Raw genomic sequence first — 21729 nt, forward strand, 5'->3', positions numbered from 1 at the left:
TCACACACCTGTCTATATAGGTATTCAGACCCTTTGCTCAGTATTTAGTAGAAGCACGCTTTTGAGCTAATACAGCCATGAGTCTTTTTGGGAATGATGCAACAAGTTTTTCACACCTGGATTTGGGGATCCTCACCAGTTCTGTCAGGTTGGATGGTGAAAGTTGGTGGGCAGCCATTTTCAGGTCTCTCCAGAGATGCTCGATTGGGTTTAAGTCAGGGCTTTGGTTGGGCCATTCAAGAACAGTCACAGAGTTGTTCTGAGGCCATTCCGTTATTTTAGCTGTGTGCTCAGGGTCATTGTCTTGTTGGAAGGTGAACCTTTGGCCCAGTCTGAGGTCTTGAGCACTCTGGAGGTTTTCGTCCAGGATTTCCCTGTACTTGGCCACATTCATATTTTTTCGATTGCAACCAGTCTCCCTGTCCCTGTAGCTGAAAAACACCACCACAGCATGATGCTGCAACCACCATGCTTCACTGTTGGGACTGTATTGGACAGGTGATGAGCAGTGACTGGTTTTCTCCACACATGCCACTGAGAATTAAGGCCAAAAAGTTCTATCTCAGTCTCATCAAACCATCTTATTTCTCACAATCTTCGAGTCCTTCAGGTGTTTTTGTTAGCAAACTCCATGCGGGCTTTCATGCGTCTTGCACTGAGAAGAGGCTTCTGTTGGGCCACTCTGCCATAAAGCCCCAACTGCAGTGATGGCTGACTTTCTAGAACTTTCTCCCATCTCCCAACTGCATCTCTGGAGCTCAGGCACAGTGATCTTTGGGTTTTTCTTTTCCTCTCTCACCATGGCTCTTCTCCCCCGATTGCTCAGTTTGGCTGGACGCTCAGCTCTAGGAAGGGTTCTGACTGTCCCAAACGTCTTCCATTTAAGGATTATGGAGGTCACTGTGCTCTTAGGAACCGTAAGTGCGGCAGAATGTTTTTTGTAACCTTGGCAAGATCTGTGCCTTGCCACAATAGTGTCTCTGAGCTGTACAGGCAGTTCCTTTGACCTCATGATTTTCATTTGCTCTGACATGCACTGTGAGCTGTAAGGTCTTATATAGACAGGTGTGTGGCTTTCCTAATCAATTCCAATCAGTATAATCAAACACAGCTGGACTCCAATGAAGGTGTAGAATCATGTCAAGGATGATTAAAAGAAATTGACTGCATCGAGTTAAATATGAGTGTCACAGCAAAGGGTCTGAATACTTATGGCTGTGTGATATTTCAGTTTTTCTTTTAATAAATCTGCAAAAATGTCAACAATTACGTTGTTTTCTGTCAATATGGGGTGCTGTGTGTACTTTAATGAGGGAAAAAAAAAAGAAAAATGGCTGCAATATAACAGTGACAATTTTAAGGGGGTCTGAATACTTTCCGTACCCACTTTACACGGGTTCACAGTCAAAACAGCCCTCGGCGGGAAATCATAACTACAATGTGGCCCACAACAAAGATGAGTTTTGACACCCATGTTCTAGTATATTATGAGTGCATTTCAATTTGTGAGGATTTTAGTTGTAGGAGAGTAATTCAGTTCTTCCTGAGACATAACCCTGAATTATGTCCCTCATATTTAATGCTTATTTTACCATTTACTTGACCAGCTTCCTTCAGTGTTGCATGCCTGCTAACATCTAATCACATCACATGAGCCCTGTCATCCACAATCCACCTCCCGTGCAACTCCGTTGTGTAGTGCTAATCACATCAGCAGGAGCCCCGCGTTCCCCCAACCGTATTTGGAAGCCGAGCCTATCCTCAGCCCCCCTCTGGGAGTACATCAGAGAGCAGGTGAGTCACGACTATTTGTGGGAGGGAGGGAGGGGTAGAGTGCTTAACTTCCTACGTCAGCAAGGTCAAACAGAATAGCTGTGTTTGAAATCACTCAAGCCACGAAAGTACGCTATATCGTGAGTTTGCCATTTTGTAGTGCTTTTCCGATGTGTCAAAGATTTTACACTAAGTACCACCTAAAAACCTACTCGGCAATCCAAACGCCACCATCATGACCAACATCAAAATAGAAAATGAGACGTAGGTTTTATTTCTAAATAGCAAATATTTAATTTTATTATATGCCGCTGTAACATGCACAGTTGGAACATTACTACTGCGCTTAAATATAGGACTGTGAAAACGACCTAAATAATAATTACATTATTAATAATAGTATTGCACAAAGTTGAATAAAATAAGGTAAATGATAAAAATACATTTTTAAGAACAAACAGTTCTTGAGAAAGATGTAAACATTAAATACAACTGAACTGTGCTAGGCAGCGATTCTGGCACTAGAGGGTGCCTGTGTACCACTACACACTTTGAGAATCACTCCCCTTGCCACCCTACTACATAGCCCAGGCATGAACAAGACTGGAGTGTTGTCACATCTACTAAAAAGTAGGACTTCCCAGAAATTCCCTGCAGTTCCTTCAGCGTTGCTGTCGGCCTCTCGGCAGCCTTCCTGACCAGTTTTCTTCTCGTCTTTTCATCGGGTTTTTTTTTTGGGGGGGGGGGGGTGTCCAGTTCTTGGTCACGTCGCTGTTGTGCCAGATCTTCTTCACTTGATGCTGACAGTCTTCACTGTGTTCCATGGTGTATTTGATACCTTGGAAATTCTTTTGTACCCTTCACTTGACTGATAATGGGATCTCTCTGTTGTTGTGGAATCTTGTGTTGTAAGATGTGGCAACAAAAATGGCAAGAAAAGCCTCCTGCAACCTCTTAACTTTATTGGGGGTTAATCAGAGGCACTTTAAATGGTGGCAGGTGTGCTGTGACTCCCATTTAACATGAGTTTGAATGTGATTGGTTAATTCTGAACCCAGCCACATCCCCAGTTATATGTGGGTGTGCAGACTTTTGCAACCACACCATCTGAGTTGTTTATTTTTACTTCCACTTCGAAATAATTTGACAAATTTTTTCAACTGATCTGTAAAGGTTATATGTTAAATTAATGGTGAAAACAATGTTTTCAAATGATTATTCTTGGTCTTATTTTTTTATAGCACAAAAACCTGGCATTTGAACAGGGGTGTGTAGACTTTTTTTCTATATCCACTGTAGGGATTTTTATATAGTGGACAGGAAATGTGCGTTTCACAGAATAATGTTCAACAGTAAAATGTAGCAAACATCTCTCTTTAAAAAAATAAATAAAAATCCATTTGGACAAAGGAGCATTGTGCGTCAGGTTGTCCTTTAGGGTATTTATCGTGGATGATGGATGAATTTTCTGCATGACTCACTCCCCACTATAAAGCCGCTACTTCAACGTGAGCGCAGCACAAAAGACGAGACGCGCACGCTCACCAGCTTCCAACCTTCTGCGTTGAAATGACTGCCTTGTATTACGCGTCATTGACATTCCTATCATACATCGGTTACACGCGGCAGTGGACGTGATGACAAACTATATGCTACATCATGTTGGAAAGCTATTTGAGATTAGTGATGCCATATAGCCATCAATTGCACTAATAATGTAAGTCAAGCCATCGATTTTATAAACCGCGTATCTTCTTTTGGGTCGAAGGTGAGGTGGAGTTTTTGGGCGAGAGGCAGCCAGGGTACACCCTGGACTGAATGCCAGTCAATCACAGGGCGCATGTAGACATACAGAAAAAGGTGTCAAACACAAGGCACGGGGCCCGATCTGGCCCATCACATCATTTTATGGGGCCCGTCAGAGCAAATTATGTGCGTCAACTTTCATGAAATTGGCATATTTAATAAATAATAATGCTGAGATATTGCAAACAGTTTTTTGTTACCAAACCCCCTTTTTTACAGTAACTTAAACAATAGCTGAACAAACCATTATCCTTGACGTCTGACATCAAAGCTAGTTATCCATAAATTTTCTGTGTATATGTAAAAATGTGATGAAGGCGATAAAACATTTTTAAGGATTCACAGTCACTACGGCCCACTGAGGGAAACCATAACTACATGGCCCACGACAAAAATGAGTTTGACACCCCTGAGAGTCTTCCAAGAACCTAAGATTACTTTTTCCGGGAGAAACTGGGTACACCCTGGATGGGTCGCCATTCAATCGCACATATAGAAAAACAACTATTCACACCTATGGACAATTTAGAGTTTTCAATTAATATAACATGCACGTTTTTGGAAGTATGAGGATAACCATAGAGATTTTTTTTTGTGTGTTATTGTGAAATGGTGTGGCTGTTTAGTACAAAATGTGCAATAGAATTCATTAAATATCATTTATATTGAGTTGATTATAGCATGGAAATAACCAGAGAAGCTCGCCAAACAAATCACATACTGTATATTTGCTGTTTTTCCTCCACAACCATGTTGATTTGTTAAACAGTGCATACTGTACAAAGCTCAACATGTGACAGACACCACCAGTTGACATTATTGCTATGCAAACACTTTCCTGTTCCCTCCATTATGTCTTTTTTATTTTAGTTGTATTATACAGTGGTTAACTAATCTTTATACTTGTATGACAATTATAAAAAAAAAAAAAAAAGAAAGAAAGATTGCAGTGTAACAGATTATGTTTCACATTGGAGATTTCACTTTACTATGTTCAAACTGAGGAAGACTTCAATGAATTGTTTGTTTCCCTGTAACATTTAGGTTTCAATTAATGCAACTGAAATTATATGTGACTAGGGTGGGCAAAGGCTCGCTTCTTTGTTTAATCAGACCCGACGAGGATTCACATTATCAAGAGTCCTGTAATATTTGTCGTAATCATTTTCCCTCTACAATTGGTCGACTAATATGAATATATTTTATTACTAAACTAATTACATATAAATTGTGACATCCTTTTTAAAATAAATTCTTAAATCATTAGTTTCTTAATTATGATGAAATTATAAATGGAAAACTTTAAAATTAGAATGTTATTATGCTATTAAAATCTGCATTTTACATACACTTTTAATATATTTTTAGCCTTATCTATGAATGAGCTGTCCATGAAATTAAATAAAAAATGTAATTTGGCCTTTGAGCACCAGTGCTAGATTGTGCAGGTGGTATACCTAATGTTTTCACATGAAAAAGGTCCACATCACAATGGGGCTGAATTGTTTTGGTCTTTCTCCACATGGCATTTTCTGCCAATATTTCTAAAAATACAAATTTTAAATCCATCCAACACTTCACCTGAATTCCCTTCATTGTGCACAAAACACTCTTCACTGTTGTTAATAAGAGAGAAGTGCAAACACTGGCAGGGTTTAAAATGTACCTTTTGCCAAATACGCCTTCATATAAACGCAAACAAGAAGGACACTTTTGGAGTTTCTAGTTGTTCATGATAGAAATGGTAACATGGATGTGTCTTCCTAACAAAGTGCTTTTTGTTTTTTAAGTTTAAAACTGTACAGTCTTTCACTTACACATAGTTTCGGACATACAGTAGTAGCAGTAGTAGCATGCGGTAAACTCAAGTTTGTTTCAAAATATTTCTCAAGAGGGAGGCGCTATGTTATTCTGTGCAATATGTTGAGCAGATAAAAAGGGGCGTCACGTGTCACAGCACATGGCATCACAGTGGAGATTAAGGTCTGAGAGGAAATGCTGGCGGAGGCCATCAGTAAGGTTATAATACAGTGTTTGCCCATTAGTGGTTCATCGCAGATTTTTCAGTTCATTGCAGAGAGAATCTACGCCTGTGAGTGTTCTTGTATGCTCTGTTTTCAAGTGTCGCTGCTCTGTGTGTGTTAAAGTAGCTATTGTTTGAAGGTTTATAGTTACCGTAACATCTATGCTAATTGATGTTAGGCCATCTGTGGTGTTTCTCATTATATGTTAGCATTAAGCTAGTGGACTTTTGTCAGATACATTTATATGGTTTGGTTGAACATTTTGGTGTCAGTTTTACAGTTAGCTTCAACTGGGAGTAGCAAACAGCTTGAAGCAAGCACGCTTTGCCTCAAATTTGAAGTAATGTGAGCGGGAGAGTGAGAACAGGTGTTTTTTAAAGTTGATATATCCTAATATGTTTAAATGTTGTCAAAGTGTGTGGGAGGTTTAAAGCTACAAAAAAAACCTTTTTATATGGTCACTATTGTGGCTCTTCAGTTATTGTGGGTGGATTTGGAACCCCGCGATTAATGGGGTTTCACTGCATTTATGATGCGGCACATGTCAGACTAATTTAGCAAACACTTTTAAAAATGAAAATCTGGGGTATGGCTATGATGGGGTTACATTGGACTGTGGTCAGGTGAGGCAGTGCGAGAGGCGGCAACTATGTTTTCGGTTCCTCCCTGGCTGAGTTCGGACCTCCGCAGGCTACTGTAGAGCCTATCCTCCACCGCTGCTGTCAGTTTGTCTGTCAGGCTGCTAGACAGACTGCTGTTGTTGTTCCTGTTTTCAACTCGGGGGTCCATGCAGAGTGTAGGTCCAGCGGCGGGCCACTGACCGCTTGTGCTTTTAATGTTGGAAGAAGTTTGCTGACCATCAATCTGGCCACTCACAGTCACATTGGCTATAATCTCTGAAGTGGCTCCGTCACGGGACGCGTCCGCTGTGCTCTCTTTGGCTGCCTCCTCGCAGGCCGCAATCTCATTGGCTTCTTCATCCGCTGCGCTCGCGATGCGTGACAGTGTGCTGTGATACCTGGTGTCCAGAGGGTAACTGGCGCTGTTGCCTCTCGGCAGCGGAGTGAACCTCTGCCTCTCTAGAGATGGTGAGTAGCGACCCCCCGATCCGGGGTCGCTGTATTGCTTGTGTCTCTGCCACTGCTTCCTCAGGTGCACTCTCGAGCGATGCCTGGTTCGAAATGGCGAATCTGGCTGGTCAAACCTCGGGTCATGTCGGAGGAACTCGTTGAAAAGCGCGTCCGTCTTCTCGTCAATGCTGTAGTCGCGGCGGTGTAGACGAGGTCGGTGAGGACTAGAAGGCTGAGAGGTTGTCTTCAACAGCTGAGATGTTACGTGTGACAGGGCTTCTTGTTTCTGAGGAAGTGATCTGATGAGTGGATATGGTTCTTGGCACGAGAGACTACCCTTGTGCTTCTCCTCTATGCTTTCAGTTAAATCCTCTTCCAGCTCCTCCTGGAACAACTTGGTCTCAGTGCTCTCGCACACAGAACATTTTCTCCCTGAGCTTGTGAAGAACAACCTCCTCTCTGAGGCAGTCTTTCCGCGAGGAGCTGCAGGAGTCCCAAAAATGCGCATCTCCTCAGGCCCCTTGGATGGCGTTTCAATAGAGGCATAGCCGCTATCCATCTGAAGGAGCTTGCGGTTACCCACCTCACCTTCTCCGTCGACCCCATTTCCTGTCTCGCTGGCCCCACCCGATGCCCCTCTGATGCCTCCATCCATCACCTCCCCTTCTACATCAGGCTCATCGTCCAGGTCTTGGAACAAGCAACTATCCAGCTGTCCAGTACGGGCTCCAGCACAACCCAGTGATGAGACGCTTTCAGCATCGCTGCGGATGGACTCCCGGTCGGTGCTGCTTTGGTCCGAGGATGCATATTGCTCAAGGGAGGCTCGCAAGCTCCAGATGTCTCTGTAGAGAGATGGTTGAGCCTCCAAGGTCTCCTGCCGAAGCCCAAAGGAAAGAGAAGAACCTGAATCCGCCCTGGGTCTGCTCTCAAAGTCTAACAGCGCCTCTTCTCCTTCATCTATTTCCATCTCACAATTTTGCTTCAGATCGGAATCTGGTATTTTCCTGGATGAGTCTTCAAACTGAACGACTTTGGCTTCCTGTTGTGGCTCGAACAAGTCGTCCTCCTCTAGAGGTTTAGACTCAACCCTGCCACTGCCCGTCCTTGTGACTGCATCTGGTTTTAATCCCTCCTCTACTCCTGGTTTGTTGCCTGAGATACTCTTCTGTCTCTGCATGGAGCAATCATCTGTTTGCCAAGGTGGTTCTTCTTTCCTGTTGCTGACAGCACTGACCTCCACCACCACGGCCCCCAGATTTAGCCTGAACACAGTAAGAAAACATGTATTTAAAAAAGAATTGTAAACACTGTGTGGCAGAGGTGCAGGACATCATGTTTTAGTTTAGTTTTTTGGGTCATACATCGTTCCACAAATCAATAGTCAATCCAAAATCTTACATACAACTAACTACATGCATGGCTTGACATGGGACTTGCTTGAAAGATTAAGGTTAAGACTTGAGACTTATGTGTAACTTACTCCCACCTCTGCTGTGAGGTATGACAAGTTTACCTGTTGTGGGAGACAGAGGCGTTGTGATCCATGGAAGGTTGAGACAGAGACTCAGCAGACAGAGACTGGAGGCCACTGGTCTGGCTGGGAGTTTGTGGGAAAGACCCTGTTGCATCATTGCAGAGAGAAGAGTCATCCTCGGCATGTTCAGTGGTTTCACTTGCTGCTCTCTGCCTCTGGAAGGGTCTTCTCTTTGGGGATCCTGGTGGACAATCCCATAAAACAATACATGACAACTTTGTATTAACAGTTTCTCCCAATACCGTCTTTATGGTAACACTCCCACACAAACCTTTGGCATCGAGACTGGCGGCCCGGTGGCTTCTTTCAAACTTCCAGCGCTTGAAATAGGGCCCAGCTCCCTCCAGGCTGGTGTGGCGCCTCAGTTTTGACAAGAACTGTAGAACTGAAGTCTGGCCAGGAGCATGGGTGGTCTCACCCCTCATCATGTGATCACTCTGAGCCTCTCTTCTGCCCCCAAGAGCCTCCAACTGACCAGTGAGATGAGGGGATGGAGGGAGGTGATCGGAAATTAGAGTTTGTCAAATTGTCATACAGTGAATGATAATGGTGATGCCAGTCAGAGAAGAACCTGTCCAAGAACCTGTGCCTCCATTCAACCAATCAGTATGCTTCGTTTCTGTTCAGCTCAGTATGTAGTATAATAGTACAATATATATATATATATATATATATATATATATATATATATATACACACACATATTGTATTTTATTGTTTTTAGTTTATGTATTTTAATGCGTCCTTTTAAAGGCTTACCTGACCTGATCTGTACCATAGCATCATGAACAGGACTGTTCCACCGAGTGGAAACTTGGCTAACGTCAACAATATGTCATCCTGGTAACTTGAACAATATGGTCGACTGACCAACCACTTCCACTGAACTAAAAAGTGTCACTCACAATTATTTGAATCCAAAAATAGTCTTACAAATGGTTTAAAAATGATGCTAATGCTCACTGTCAGAGAGCCGCTTCTGGCAATCTGGTCCAGGACGATGGAGTGCTGTGTATCTCCTGGCAAACCTCCGCTGAGTCTCTGACCCAACCAGTCAGACACTCTTCTCTCTGTTGGCTGGGAGACAAAAGTACATATTCTCATGTCAGGATTTAGTATGAATATGTAGAAGAATTACCAGCTTGTTTGTATTAAGCAATGTTTCCCAATTACCTGGTAGATCGAGAGAGGGAGTTTGGGAGTTGGCACCTCACTGATGTTGACAGAACTGCTCTCAGTTGAGTCACACTCCATGATGGTGAGGATCTTGAGGTCACACGGGGCTGGCGGCAGGTGGAGGTGAGTCAGCCGCGCTTTCTTCAGATGGTGAAAATCCCCCTCCGTCAGAGTGTATCTGAAGATGCAAGGGGAAATCATCCAAAATCAGTCATTCCCAACCACCACTGGGAAATGGACCACTATGCATGACAACGCATTAAGAATGTCCGGTGGAAAGGTCAGATGACGTAACAGTTTACGCTGTAAATGTCAAGTACTGGGATGTCACCTGACTGAAAAGTAACCTTTGTCTTTAAATGTGTGATTGTTATATACAATAGTTTAGTGTTGGTACTTTCCAAGGTGAAAATGGCATCAAAAGTTTTTACTTTTCAAAGACGATGAGATCGCTCCTCCAGCCAACACTGCAGTGTTCAGTGAAACTCGTTTCGTATGTTGTCACTATGTGTTTAAATCCCAACTGGAAGTTAACATGCCAACTTACACTGAATGTGGACGTCCTGTGTGCAGACAGTAGATTCCATTATCCAATTTCACTAATTGGTCCAAAATATGTGATTTATTACTACAAATAAAGTATCTTCATTGTATTTTTCAGAGTAAATGTCCAACCTTTAAAAGGAACGAAGTACTAATCTTATGAAAATAATATAACACATAATATATATATATATATATATATATATATATATATATATATATATATATATATATATATATATATATATATATATATATATATATATATATCCTTGGTTATACAATATATAAACACATATATAGAGAGAGATATTGGTTGTATGAAGAGCTCATTTGGAGCACACCTGCGCCCTTTGTCCTCTATCATCCTCTCCTGTTCGTACAGAGCAGATTCGTTGAAGGAGACTCTGCGGCCTGTCAACCCGGTGGAAACAAATCTTTCTGACTCTCCGTCGTGGCCGCTGGAAGCTGAGAGAGCGTCTGTTTCATCCAGACGAATGGTGATCTCTGAGTGACACATTAGAGAGAGAGAGAGGAGTGACGACGCCAGAGTGAAGATGTGTGCAAATGGGGACTTTGTGACCTTAGAATAGCGCGGCTCTGACCTTGGGTGGGTTGAGTATCTTCAACGTAAGTCGTGTTTGTCTTCTCAGGGTCATCACTTGCTCTGAAAGAGACACATACTGTATACTTCATGACCACACATTGGGGCAACTCTGACTACATTTCCAATATTTTCGCTTTTTTGATGAAAAGCACGTATGTCCAAATTTGGTAAGTTTGGGGGTTTTATTGGATAAAACAACAGTATCTCTAAAGTTAAAAATGAATACAAGTTGTTGAAGCTGTTCTAATAAATCACGCCTGTCTGTGTTGTGTAATCCGTTTCCATTGAAAAAGTAATTGATGGGGGAAAAAAATAAATAAAATAAATCACATTGGACAAGAGAGTGCAATATAGTTTTCCTGGGAACTGAAGCTGTAAGTGTGGAGCACCCACCTGGAGTAGCGGCGCCCACCCATGCAGCAGCGGTGGCAGAAGAGGAGCAGTAGGGAGACCAAAACCAGCGTCCCCCCAGCGAAAACACTCAGCAGCACCAAGAGCAACACATAATTTTCCACCTGGTCCGCCGACACAGGCAAATCCTGGTGGGAAAAAGCAGCGGGAATGTTTTTACTCGTTTGTGACTTTGCATGAGTACTTCCGCTTGATGCTGCACAGCAGTTTTGATCCCCAAAAAGATGAATACATTCTATTTTGTGCTTGTCAGCGGCTCTTGGCATATCTGCTACACCCACATGTGCATCCGAGATGAAAAGAGAACAAATACTGACAAACATGCTGCTCAACACAAAAATCTATTTTTATCACTAAAGTTGATGGTGGGTAGTGCAGCGGTTCTGTGGTTAACACAGTTGCTTCACAGCAAAAAGGTTCTGGGTTTGAGTCAGTTTGTACGTAGGTATTTTAGGTTCATTGAAGACTGAATTAAAGCACGGTAGTAACTGGGTGGTTAGCTAGTCTGCCTTACAGCTCTCAGGTTCAGGGTTCCAATCTCAGTTAATCAAGGCTTAGATGGTCATCTTCACTGACCAAACTGTGTCAGTGACGGCTGGTCAATAGAGGGCGCTAGGGCACTGCCCCACCACGCACTGTGGTCACCACATTACTTGAAGTATCCATCCATGCATCCATTTTCTGAGCCGCTTCTCCTCACAAGGGTCGCGGGCGTCCTGGAGCCTATCCCACCTATCATCGGGCAGGAAGCGGGGTACACCCTGAACTGGTTGCCAGCCAATCGCAGGGCACATACTAACAAACAACCATTCCACTCACATTCCCACTTACAGGCAATTTAAAGTCTCCAATTCAAGCATGTTTTTGGGATGAGGGAGGAAACCGGAGTACCCGGAGAAAACCCACGCAGGCACGGGGAGAACATGCAAACTCCACACAGGCGGAGCCGGGAATTGAACCCCGGTCCTCAGAATTGTGAGGCTGACACTCTAACCAGTCGTCCACCGTGCCGCCCTGAACAAGATAAAAAGTACAAAATGGATGAATGGGTGGATTTCATACAGCATGTAATTCAGTAAGACAGAAACTCACACATCTTAGTTGTCACACTTTGATTTTACGACTGCATTTGTCCAGCTGCAACAGTACAGTAATGGAATCGCTTTGTGTCATTAGTTGGTCAGCTAAGCGACATATGATTTAATAAGGATTTGAATTAACACCGGGGATGTGCTGCCTCCTCCCAGTGATTCTTATCCCTAGACGGACTCACACGTACAAAGAGACAGCACTCTCTCTGATTAATACTCTGTGCGTCTTGCCTGAGCGAGCCCGAGGACGCTAATCGAAACGTCAGCGAGACCGTTAATTCAATTTGCGAGGGCTTCTCAATGAGTGGGGAAATGAGGCCTCCGAAGGCTAAAAATGGAAACGGGACGCACATGAGCAATCCCCGCAGCGGGCAAGCCGAGCGTCCTGCATCTGTTCTGTTGTCACTTTCCGGAGAGGGTGCATTTGCAACTGGGTTATTGGAGGTGGAAAAGCAACTCTTAAGCTTCATATGTTGGAAAGTTTCAAGTATGGGATCTACTAATGTACTAAATACACATATTACAAGCTGACCGTCTTGAAGTTTCGGAAACATTGGGTATTGATCATACATTGACGCACTACTCGTCACTTTAAACCGCATACACTCCTTGAAGTCTCAGCGCCCTTTGCACAATGGTCATTGCACCGGACTATCGCAATATTATTCGAAAATGCTCTAAGTGCTAAAGGACTCTGCATCTTTTTGCACAATTGTTTTTTGTCAATGTCTTTATGTCTCCAAATTGTTCTGTAAATTGACTGTCTGTCGTACTAGAGCGGCTCCAACTACCGGAGACAAATTCCTTGTGTGTTTTCGACATACTTGACAAATAAAGATGATTCTGATTCTGATTCTGATTCTGATTCTGATTCTTAGTGACCTAAGACTATCCACTAAGACAACCGCCCTTGATATTACATATTCAAGCGCTCGTCATTAATAATTCACTTAAAACGGTAGTGGTCAATGTTAGCCGATCCACCGCACAGTTTCGACGTTGTGGGTTCAAATGTGGACTGCGGCCTTCCCATATGGAGTTTGCATGCTCTCCTCATGTCTGCAGGGGTTTTCTTAGGGTACTACTGTTTCCCCCACATTCCAAAAACATGCATGGTAGGTTAATTGAACACTTTAAATTGTGCAATTGTGTGAATGTGAGTGTGAATTGCTGCTTTTCTATATGTGCCCTGTGACTGGCTGGTGACCAGTTCAGGGTGTAGCCCGCCTCTCGCCCATAGTCAGCTTGGATAGGCTCCAGCAGACCCGGGACCCTGGTGAGGATAAGCGCTACATGTGCTCTTCATACGTCAACCATACTGCAACCTGACAAGCATTGTGCTCGTTAAATGCAGCCCTGGCCTACATTCATCTGAGGCCTTCGGGGACATACAGTATGTAACATTTGAACGTATGTTTGTTTGACTTCACAACTAGACTGACATCCCCTGTCAGTGTGCGTGTGTGCGTGAGGGTCCAGGGAGCACACGTATAGTCAATCCTCTTTGAATGAGATCAAGCTGTCCTAACATGGACGCACAAAACATGATGTACCGGACGTGTGCGTGTCGCTGATGCAAGCGTACTCACAGTAGAGTTCTCGGTCAAAATTGTCAGAGCAGGCGAATCATTGCTCATGGTCCAGGTCAGCGTGGGTGAAGCCTGTAGAGAGAGCATCCAACAACATCTCTCACGGTCGTTTCACTTAATTGGTACGAAAATTATATTTCCTACAAATAATGAAATCTTTGTTCATGCATCTATGCCAGCAAGATATAATGACAGGCAGAACAATCAAACACTCTTCCACTAGCAGGCAGAAACTGCAACCGACCTGTGTATCCTTTTACACGAAGTACATTTGTGAATAAATTCATTATTTCAGTATGTGGCTGTAGCTAAGACAGTAAAAATCTACAACCTGCAGAATATAAATGTAACCAGGCCGTTCCTGATCAACAGTTTTGCCTCATCTAATGCCGAATGTATTTAGAAATGGGTGTACGTACTACTGGAAATATTGTGGAAAAGATCAAGTACCTGCTTGATGTAGGACTAGTTGTATCTAAAGTACTGTATAACCCACTATAGCTCGTACAGGATGGACTGTATCTAGAATCTGCGGAATTCCTGTTATTCTAGAACCGGATCTATCTAGCACTGTTTACATTATATCTAGACCATGTCGTATCTCGTGTGTGCTCCCTGTTTGTATTGTATTTTATCTATTATCTGACTGACCCAGAATTGATATCTTATATATCTAGCTTCTATAGCTTATACTTGCTTTTTCTAGGACCATTTATATATAGTTACAATCTGCTGGATATAGATGCACTGTAACTCCAGCCTTCTTGATCTAGCGTCAATCGAATATCAAGTATCTATTGTACTGTATATATAAACTGTTACCCCCCTCTTAGTTGTGTTTTGTTTTTTAAGCCAATTATAAGGAAGCGTCAGGCTCGGTCCTTTTGTCCTCTGCGAATCACGGGTGTCCACTGTACTGTAGAGCATGTGGTATCAAATACCTGATTATTCTAGTGCCCTATGTATCTAGAAACCTGTCAAATCCAGAAGTTGTTATGCAAGATGCTTCCAGAAACTGTTACATCTAATACCTGCTTTAGCTGGTACTGGTTGTCTCTACAGTTTTATCCACTGTTTCTATTATCAAATGTAGTGGGTCTGAAATCTGCTGTATCCAAATCCTACTATACCTATAACCTATTATATCGAGAATCATTGTATCTGGTGAGTGCTGTAGTACCTGACTGACCCGGAATATATTTAGCGTACTGTAGTGAATATCTTCTTTATCTAGAACCCTCTACATCTCCAATTTGCTGTAGAAATTGTAAATGCCTTCAGTATCTAGCAACAATCAAATATCAAGTACCTCCTGCATATAGAAACAGTTGTATCTAGTAATTGATCTATTTTGTAATACAGTAGCTGGATTTGGGACATGTTGTATCAAATACCTGATTATTGCTGCATGTGAATTTTATTTATTTTGTTTGTTTGTTGTTAACTGCTATGCTTCACCTGCATCAGGAAGCAACATAGTATAGATTTGCGATTGTGTAGGCTGGCCATCACCAAGCAGATGGACCAGTGACTTCTGGATGATTGGATTACAACCATTTTTGAGTGATTATGTCAACACCGTCTGATAAAAATCCCCTGCACAGGCGGGTATGAACGCTGAGGGCAATTATATAAACTAGTGATTTTATGTTTTTCCCTCAACGCTCTTCTAAAGCCGTTATCTCTGATTACAGTAATTCCAAGGTCGACAAATAATTAGAATAAAAGGCTTTCGAGCAATCACATCTGGACACATTCACATGGATGATTATTTTAGAAGGCTGGGGGATTAAGACCTCCCTAGTTCCGAAAATGTTATCAGTTTTTACCGCACCACGATGAAGGTCATGGATTGACATCAGACAGGTGCATTTGCACAGATACTGTCACTTTTGAAAATGCATGTTTGGTAAAAAAAAAAAAAAAAAAGAAAAAGAACTGCATACACTGCTTGTATTGCAGCAGATGTTTTTGTCAAATAATCCCTCTCCTTAAAATGAGATTTTCTGTGTTTGTGTGGTCATGTGTGACAGAAAGAGGCAGAAGCACTCACAGAACGTCATTATGTACACGTCAAGTCCTTGATAGCATTCCTGACACACACGCACACACACACACACAAATGACTACACTTTCTGCTCACTCTGGTTAATGAGTCAGAATCGTGGATCATTTATGTTTTCTTGAAAAGATCTTATCGATTTCTTAACGTTTTTAAGTAGGCCCAGTTTGATTTTGCTGAATACGAAATGTGGGAAGAAATGTCATTAGGTACACAAGATTTAAAATAACTTCTGTCACAAAAAACAAATGACATTATAAGAGAAATATTTACGTAAGAACATGCTTACTTATGTACTTGTACTTTGCCCAATAAAATACAGAAAGAACTACAATACGACATGAAGTACAATTACAATAATAGACATATTCAGGGATCTCGTTGGATGTGCATCCAGCGTCTGAGACGCGCGAAAATGAGCAGGGACGCATAAAGTACGATCAGTCTGCGTCTTTCACACAGAGCTATGGCTTAGTACTCTGGCGTTGTGCTGGAAATCCGGCGTATGATTTTTTTTAGCGTTTTCTTTGACGAGAGAGGACTCTAAAGTGCGACTAATTTGGTCGCATATGCGCCCTAATTCCTGAATGGTGCGGCAAAAAAATAATAATTAGTGTGCGTGCCGATGCCCAGTCATTTGGGAAAGAAAAAACATTTCCGCGACTTGAAAGCAGACACACAATGGGTTTCATCAATGTGGTCTCCAAACCAATCAGAGATAGTGAAGGGACCCTCCGTCTGATTGCCGTATGCGTGTCTGTGTGCGTGTGTGTGCGTGCATTTGAAATACGGGCTCTCACGTACATGAAGCTATGTTTTCTGATGGCGAGCCGGTAGCTGCAGTTACAGAAAATTGAGCGGCACGAATTGAACTATTTCCAAAGCGTAACGCCACCGCGATGATGTGGGAACATTTTGGATTCAAGCCAGACGAACGCGGCCGTCCCACTAACACCAGCGATCTGCTACGTCAAATTCGTATGAAGTCGCAACAAAGACATCACAACTTAAAATCTCAAAGTGACAAAATCCATTTTAAACACTACCATCCCATGGAAATCTTCGGCCAACAATGCAAATACAAACGTGACAACGTATCGGCTGCACGTATGCTCACATTATATACAGTATAGCGTTACTATTGTAAGAGATTAGCTATTGAACATGTTGACAAAGTAGCGTTTAAAGAAAGGTTGCAGACTTTTTAAAAGTAGTACAAATCTTAAATCAAAACAGGTTGCTTGGATCTACTTGTTTTGATGTTATTAATGCTCCTACTTGGAACTTTTTCTTAACCAAGTGGAAACTTGATTGGCAGTATATTGCCTGTTAAGGCATAAATTACTACTCATACCTCTGTGCCAAATTTGAATATTTGTTGAAGTGAGTCAGTTTTAATTATATTCCTTATCAAAGATAGTCACATAATATATTGAGAGACAGCAAGCGCAATGGATAACACAAAAATATTGTACAAAGAGTATAAAAAATAGAACAACAACTGTCATAGAAATCTGCATTATAGCGGCACCGCGAAGCAAGAACCGTGACATAGCGGAGGATTACTGTATCTGTATTCTGTGATGATCATTTGCAGAGACTCATTGTTTCCGGGTTGGGACTCATTGTTTCCATTACATGTGCATCCAGGGACTCACATGGTATCAAGTGTAAAATGATCAAGGCACATTAATATTTCAATACCGCTCAGACAGTGACAGTCAAAACATAAAGATTGTAAAGGCTTTGTTTTGGTTATATAAAGGTCTTGTATTGATATCATTAGATTATGCAAGTGTGCCTAATGTTGTGGCCAGGAAGAACGCTTTCGTTCAAAGCAACAAGCGTGTATTCTAATGCTCGACTGGCAGACTCAGAAGGATTCTTATTTTTTAAATTAAATTACATTATATTTTTTGGAGTTACTTTTTTTAAATGTTTTTTTTTCCCAGTAAAAGTGGGATTTTTGTAAGAATAAAGTTGTAATATTCAGAGGGATAGTAATGTGGAAAAAATGAAGCAATCTTATGGCAATCATTTTTGTACTGATTTTCTTTTGGGGAAAAAGTTTATTTTTATCAATAATAGTGTTATTTTTTTCATTTTAAAAAAGTGTACTCTTTTATTTTTTTATTTACTTTTTTATTATTATTACTATAAGTCAGAATTTTGTGTTTCAGTATTATTAATTTTGGGGGGGGTTTGATTTTCTTGAATAGAAATGTTAACCCTGTGAGAATAATATCATATAAGAGGAAAAAAAGGGGGTTTTCATGGAACATTTTTGCGAGGTAAAAGTATATTTTTTTATGCTGTGTGTGTGGGGGGGGGGGGGATGCCCCCCAAAGAAATCTTATTTAACTAGAGTCATATTTTTCAAGATTCATACTTTTGTAAAAATAAAGTTGTATTTATCAAAAAGAAAGTAATATTTGTGGGAAAAAAGTTGAAATCGTCAAAAAATAAAGTCATATTTTTCTTTTTTTGGGGAAAAGCATGTTTTTCTTTTGTTCGAAGAAAAAAGGTAGTCATCTTATGATAAAAAAAAATCAAGTTATATTTATCAAAATGACAGTAATATTTGTGGGAAAAAGTTGAAATTGTAAGAAAATAGTCATATTTTTATTTTTTTGGGGAAAAGTATGTTTTTCTTTTGTTAGAAGAAAAAAAGGTTGTCAGCTTAGGATAATAAAGTGTTTTGATTGATCTTTTACATGAATGAAAAAAGGAGTTTTTTTCCCAGATTTTTTTAAAACGTTTTTTTTTTCTTGCTAAAGGCCAGAATGTTGTTTCTGTTGTATTTATGGGGGAAAAAATAGTTGGATTTCTCTTATATAATTTTTTATTTTTTTTTGCCAGAAAAAGTCTGTCTGTTGGGGGGATAAAAACATTTTTAAAAAAAACATATTAGGAGAATCACATTTTGCTTTTATTTATTTTTTCAGTAAAAGTAATATTTTTGGAGGGAAAAAAACAAGTTTACTTCGAGGAAAAGAGTAATGACTGTAAAAAAAAAAGTGATATATTATATTATATATATATTTTGGTGGGAATTCTTCTTCTTATAATAATAATAATTTCCTTATAAAAACTATTATCTTTGTCCAGCTATCCATGTCAGTGACGTATAGTGACAAGCAGAACAATTTAATGCTCTTCCACTAGATGTCAGAAAGGGTAATTATCTTCCTGTTGCCATTCAAACAATAAAATTACTATGATCAATGATCATTATTTCAGTACACTTTTTTTTGTGACTTTTTGGGCCAATTGCAATAGAGTATGTGCCTGGCTCAATAAAGGGTGGGAAACATTGCTGTACACTATCTGACAGTGTTTGTACCAGTTGTGCACGTGAGTGAGTGGGTGTGGTGGGCTGGGCTGGGGTGGGGTGGGGTGGGTGCAGACACAACATGCACTCCGGTAACGTATCAAGTGTGTGAGTGAATGTGAGTTGCATCTTACGTTCGAAACAGAAGGTGTTGAAGCCGCTTCCCTGACTACACGGAAACCCTCATCATCCTCATCCTCAGCATCTTGCAGTCTCCCGCGTCCCACATGCCCCGCTGCTCCCAGCTCGCCTGCGTGGAAACAAATCACGGTCAGTGCGATGATCCACAACTGCATGGCCGCCAAACATCTTCTTACATAATCAAACTATATAGTATCGCATCAGCATCAACTCACCTGTGCGCGCACCAAATGGTTGTGGTGATGGTGACGGTGGTGGGGGTCCTCCTCGGGGCGAAGATTCCGGTCCAGCCTGCTTGCCCCCGTCTGCATCCTTGAATCAGGGGGAGCTTGGAGATGCGCCGGAGTTATGAATGAAAGGACACACCCACACTACCGCCCGTCCCTGCTTCCGACGCACCACGTGACCAGCCCTGACGATGCTGCTGCTGCTGCTGCTGATGATGATGATGATGATGCGAGATGGCGGAGACTTCCCATGCACCCCCCGCCCCTCCCCCCAAATCCATCCCCTCCCTCCTCCATTCACAGCTCCCTGCCATTCATCGTCTTAAAATCGATTAATGGACACTCGAGTGTGGCGCAATTGATTCACACATCTTTTTTATTCATCGATTGATTTTGGGCAGTTATTTTTGGGTTTTGTTTTTCATCGCGTAGGAGTGACGTACGTCATCATGTAAAGACGTTGTTGTAGTCTGACTTTGTACCACACGGTGGTAGCATTGTGCCATCAGCTGAGCCGGCCCAAGCCTCCACTCGGGCCAGAAGCAAAAACTGGAGTTTGGGCCCCTCTTGTTCAACCAAAGAGCGGTAAGGCGTCCCCCTGAAGAGCAATGTCGATTTTATTTGAAAATATAAAAATAATTGTAATATCAACATAACATGTACACAATAAGTATGGCTAGGTTAACACGTTTAGAGGGTAATGAATTCACACAAGACTACAACTGTGTTATTATACAACAACATGTAAAATCTCGTAAAGGGGAAGCTTTCCCCAAGGCCTGGGGAAGATGACCCCCCTACTGGGGGAAGACGCCCCTTACCCCACAAGTCATTATATAAAGAAAATGGATGGATGGATGCATATATATGCATCATATTAAACCTTATTTTCAAATGTTGACATTGCTTTTACTTAAACTGAAACAAAAGTGCTACAAAACACATACAGAAATGATTATTGATTGTTTTTAACAACTGTATGATTATTGCTAAATTGAAATGAATAGACCTGTGACAAATCACAATTGCAAAGGTATGTTTAAGACTTTTATTTGAAATCAGATCAACAGTTGACACGCTTTACACATACACACACACACACACACCTGTGTACAGTACATAGGCTATGGTTTAATTTAAGTCGAATATAGCTTAATGCGAATATCGTCACATAAAGTCAGTAAGGGGTAGCTTTTTAAACTGGTAATAATAAATTTCTTACAGCTGATTAGCTAATAGCTTGATATGCTAGATGATTGTGTGCATACTTTCTCTGAAATATAACATTAGTAAAGCTAGATATTCAGAATCTTGGTTCCCCACAAAGTCATACATTTAGACTTACATATATTGCAAAGGAAAAAAAACTGGATGTTATTTTTGTTCAAACTAATTGATCAAAAAGACTCTGATGTTAATATTTAAAACAAGTTTGTGTATGCAATGCATATTTTTAAGGGGCCAATATTTTGTCTATTTACTAGAAATACAAATACTAGAAAAAATTGGTTTGATAAAATATGGCACCTTTAAAAAAAACAGGCTTATTTTGTAGTGTCAAAATATTACATCCACTTACCTTAAAATCAGTTATTTGGATTCCGGCCAACCATTAAAATGATTTCATTGCTAAAAAGGGTTTAGTGAAGCTACAAGGATGGCTAAAAACATGGCTAAAAAACAAAGCGTGGAGAGTCTCTGCCGCGGAAAGCAGACAATGAATTAGGCGACATTGCCAACAGCCTCTCAAATATCCACTCTCCCCTCTTTTTTTGTGTCCATTTCCTCTCTTTGCATTTTTATAACCAACCACTTCTTCCTTGAAAATCACCCTGTTTGTGGTTCAATTAAAAAAATAAAAAATAAAAAAATAAAAAATAAAACAGTACTGTATATGTGACACCTCAAAACATTGTTTCACAATAAGAAGACCAGGGCAAGGGTTGCAGTTTTTTCTGTTGCAGCGAGATGCTATGTGTCCGAGGGTCAATTGTCGGGTGAGCAGGTGTGAGTCGCTGACTGTAATTTGTTTGTGTTTATGTGGCAGGCCTATGGGGAAGAAAGTATAGCGATGTTTTCAAATGTACGGAGTAAAGGTAACAAGTCATCAGAAAAATACATACTCCAGTAAAGTAATGTACGAGGAAAAAAGAAAAGAAGAACAAAATAAGTTTGGTAATGTCAAAGGGTCACAGGCTTGGTGCAGTTATTGCAAGCAAAGGAGTTGCAACTAAATATTATTCACTTCTATTTTAGGTCCAAATATGGCTCTGGATGCAAATTTCGGACGAAAACATTCGAGAAAACTCAACACCATTATGTCTTAACCCTTCTGTTATGT

The 21729-nt window shown here is 41.1% G+C and overlaps 1 protein-coding gene across 3 annotated transcripts; it reads right to left on the minus strand.

Annotated features, from left to right (window-relative positions):
* Positions 1–1340: 1340 nt before the first annotated feature.
* Positions 1341–19461, minus strand: LOC133412028 (voltage-dependent calcium channel beta subunit-associated regulatory protein-like). Of its 3 annotated transcripts, XM_061694999.1 has the most exons (11): positions 19377–19461; positions 19155–19270; positions 13628–13699; positions 10930–11075; positions 10535–10596; positions 10274–10436; positions 9384–9564; positions 9174–9287; positions 8482–8680; positions 8190–8391; positions 1341–7938 (listed from the first exon to the last, which is right to left on the minus strand). In XM_061694999.1, exons 3-11 carry the CDS (start codon positions 13673–13675, stop codon positions 6207–6209), a joined length of 2847 nt encoding a protein of 948 aa, XP_061550983.1. In that variant the 5' UTR covers positions 13676–13699; positions 19155–19270; positions 19377–19461; the 3' UTR covers positions 1341–6206. The 3 variants fall into 3 exon arrangements, with proteins under 3 accessions (XP_061550983.1, XP_061550984.1, XP_061550981.1); XM_061695000.1 differs by lacking the exons at positions 19155–19270; positions 19377–19461 and adding an exon at positions 17256–17338; XM_061694997.1 differs by lacking the exons at positions 19155–19270; positions 19377–19461 and having other exon boundaries at positions 13628–15478.
* Positions 19462–21729: the final 2268 nt, after the last annotated feature.

This window comes from Phycodurus eques, chromosome 13 (genome assembly GCF_024500275.1).
Source record: "Phycodurus eques isolate BA_2022a chromosome 13, UOR_Pequ_1.1, whole genome shotgun sequence".
Taxonomy (NCBI): Eukaryota; Metazoa; Chordata; class Actinopteri; order Syngnathiformes; family Syngnathidae; genus Phycodurus; species Phycodurus eques.

Excerpts from the sequence above, each read along its gene's own strand:
- LOC133412028 (XM_061694997.1), bottom strand. The coding sequence starts at position 13,714 with ATGCTCTCTCTACAGGCTTCACCCACGCTGACCTGGACCATGAGCAAT. Across the intron at positions 11,076-13,627 it reads TTTTGACCGAGAACTCTACT|GATTTGCCTGTGTCGGCGGA; the intron begins GTGAGTACGCTT and ends TTTTCCCACCAG. Across the intron at positions 9,288-9,383 it reads TCCCTCTCTCGATCTACCAG|CCAACAGAGAGAAGAGTGTC; the intron begins GTAATTGGGAAA and ends TTTGTCTCCCAG.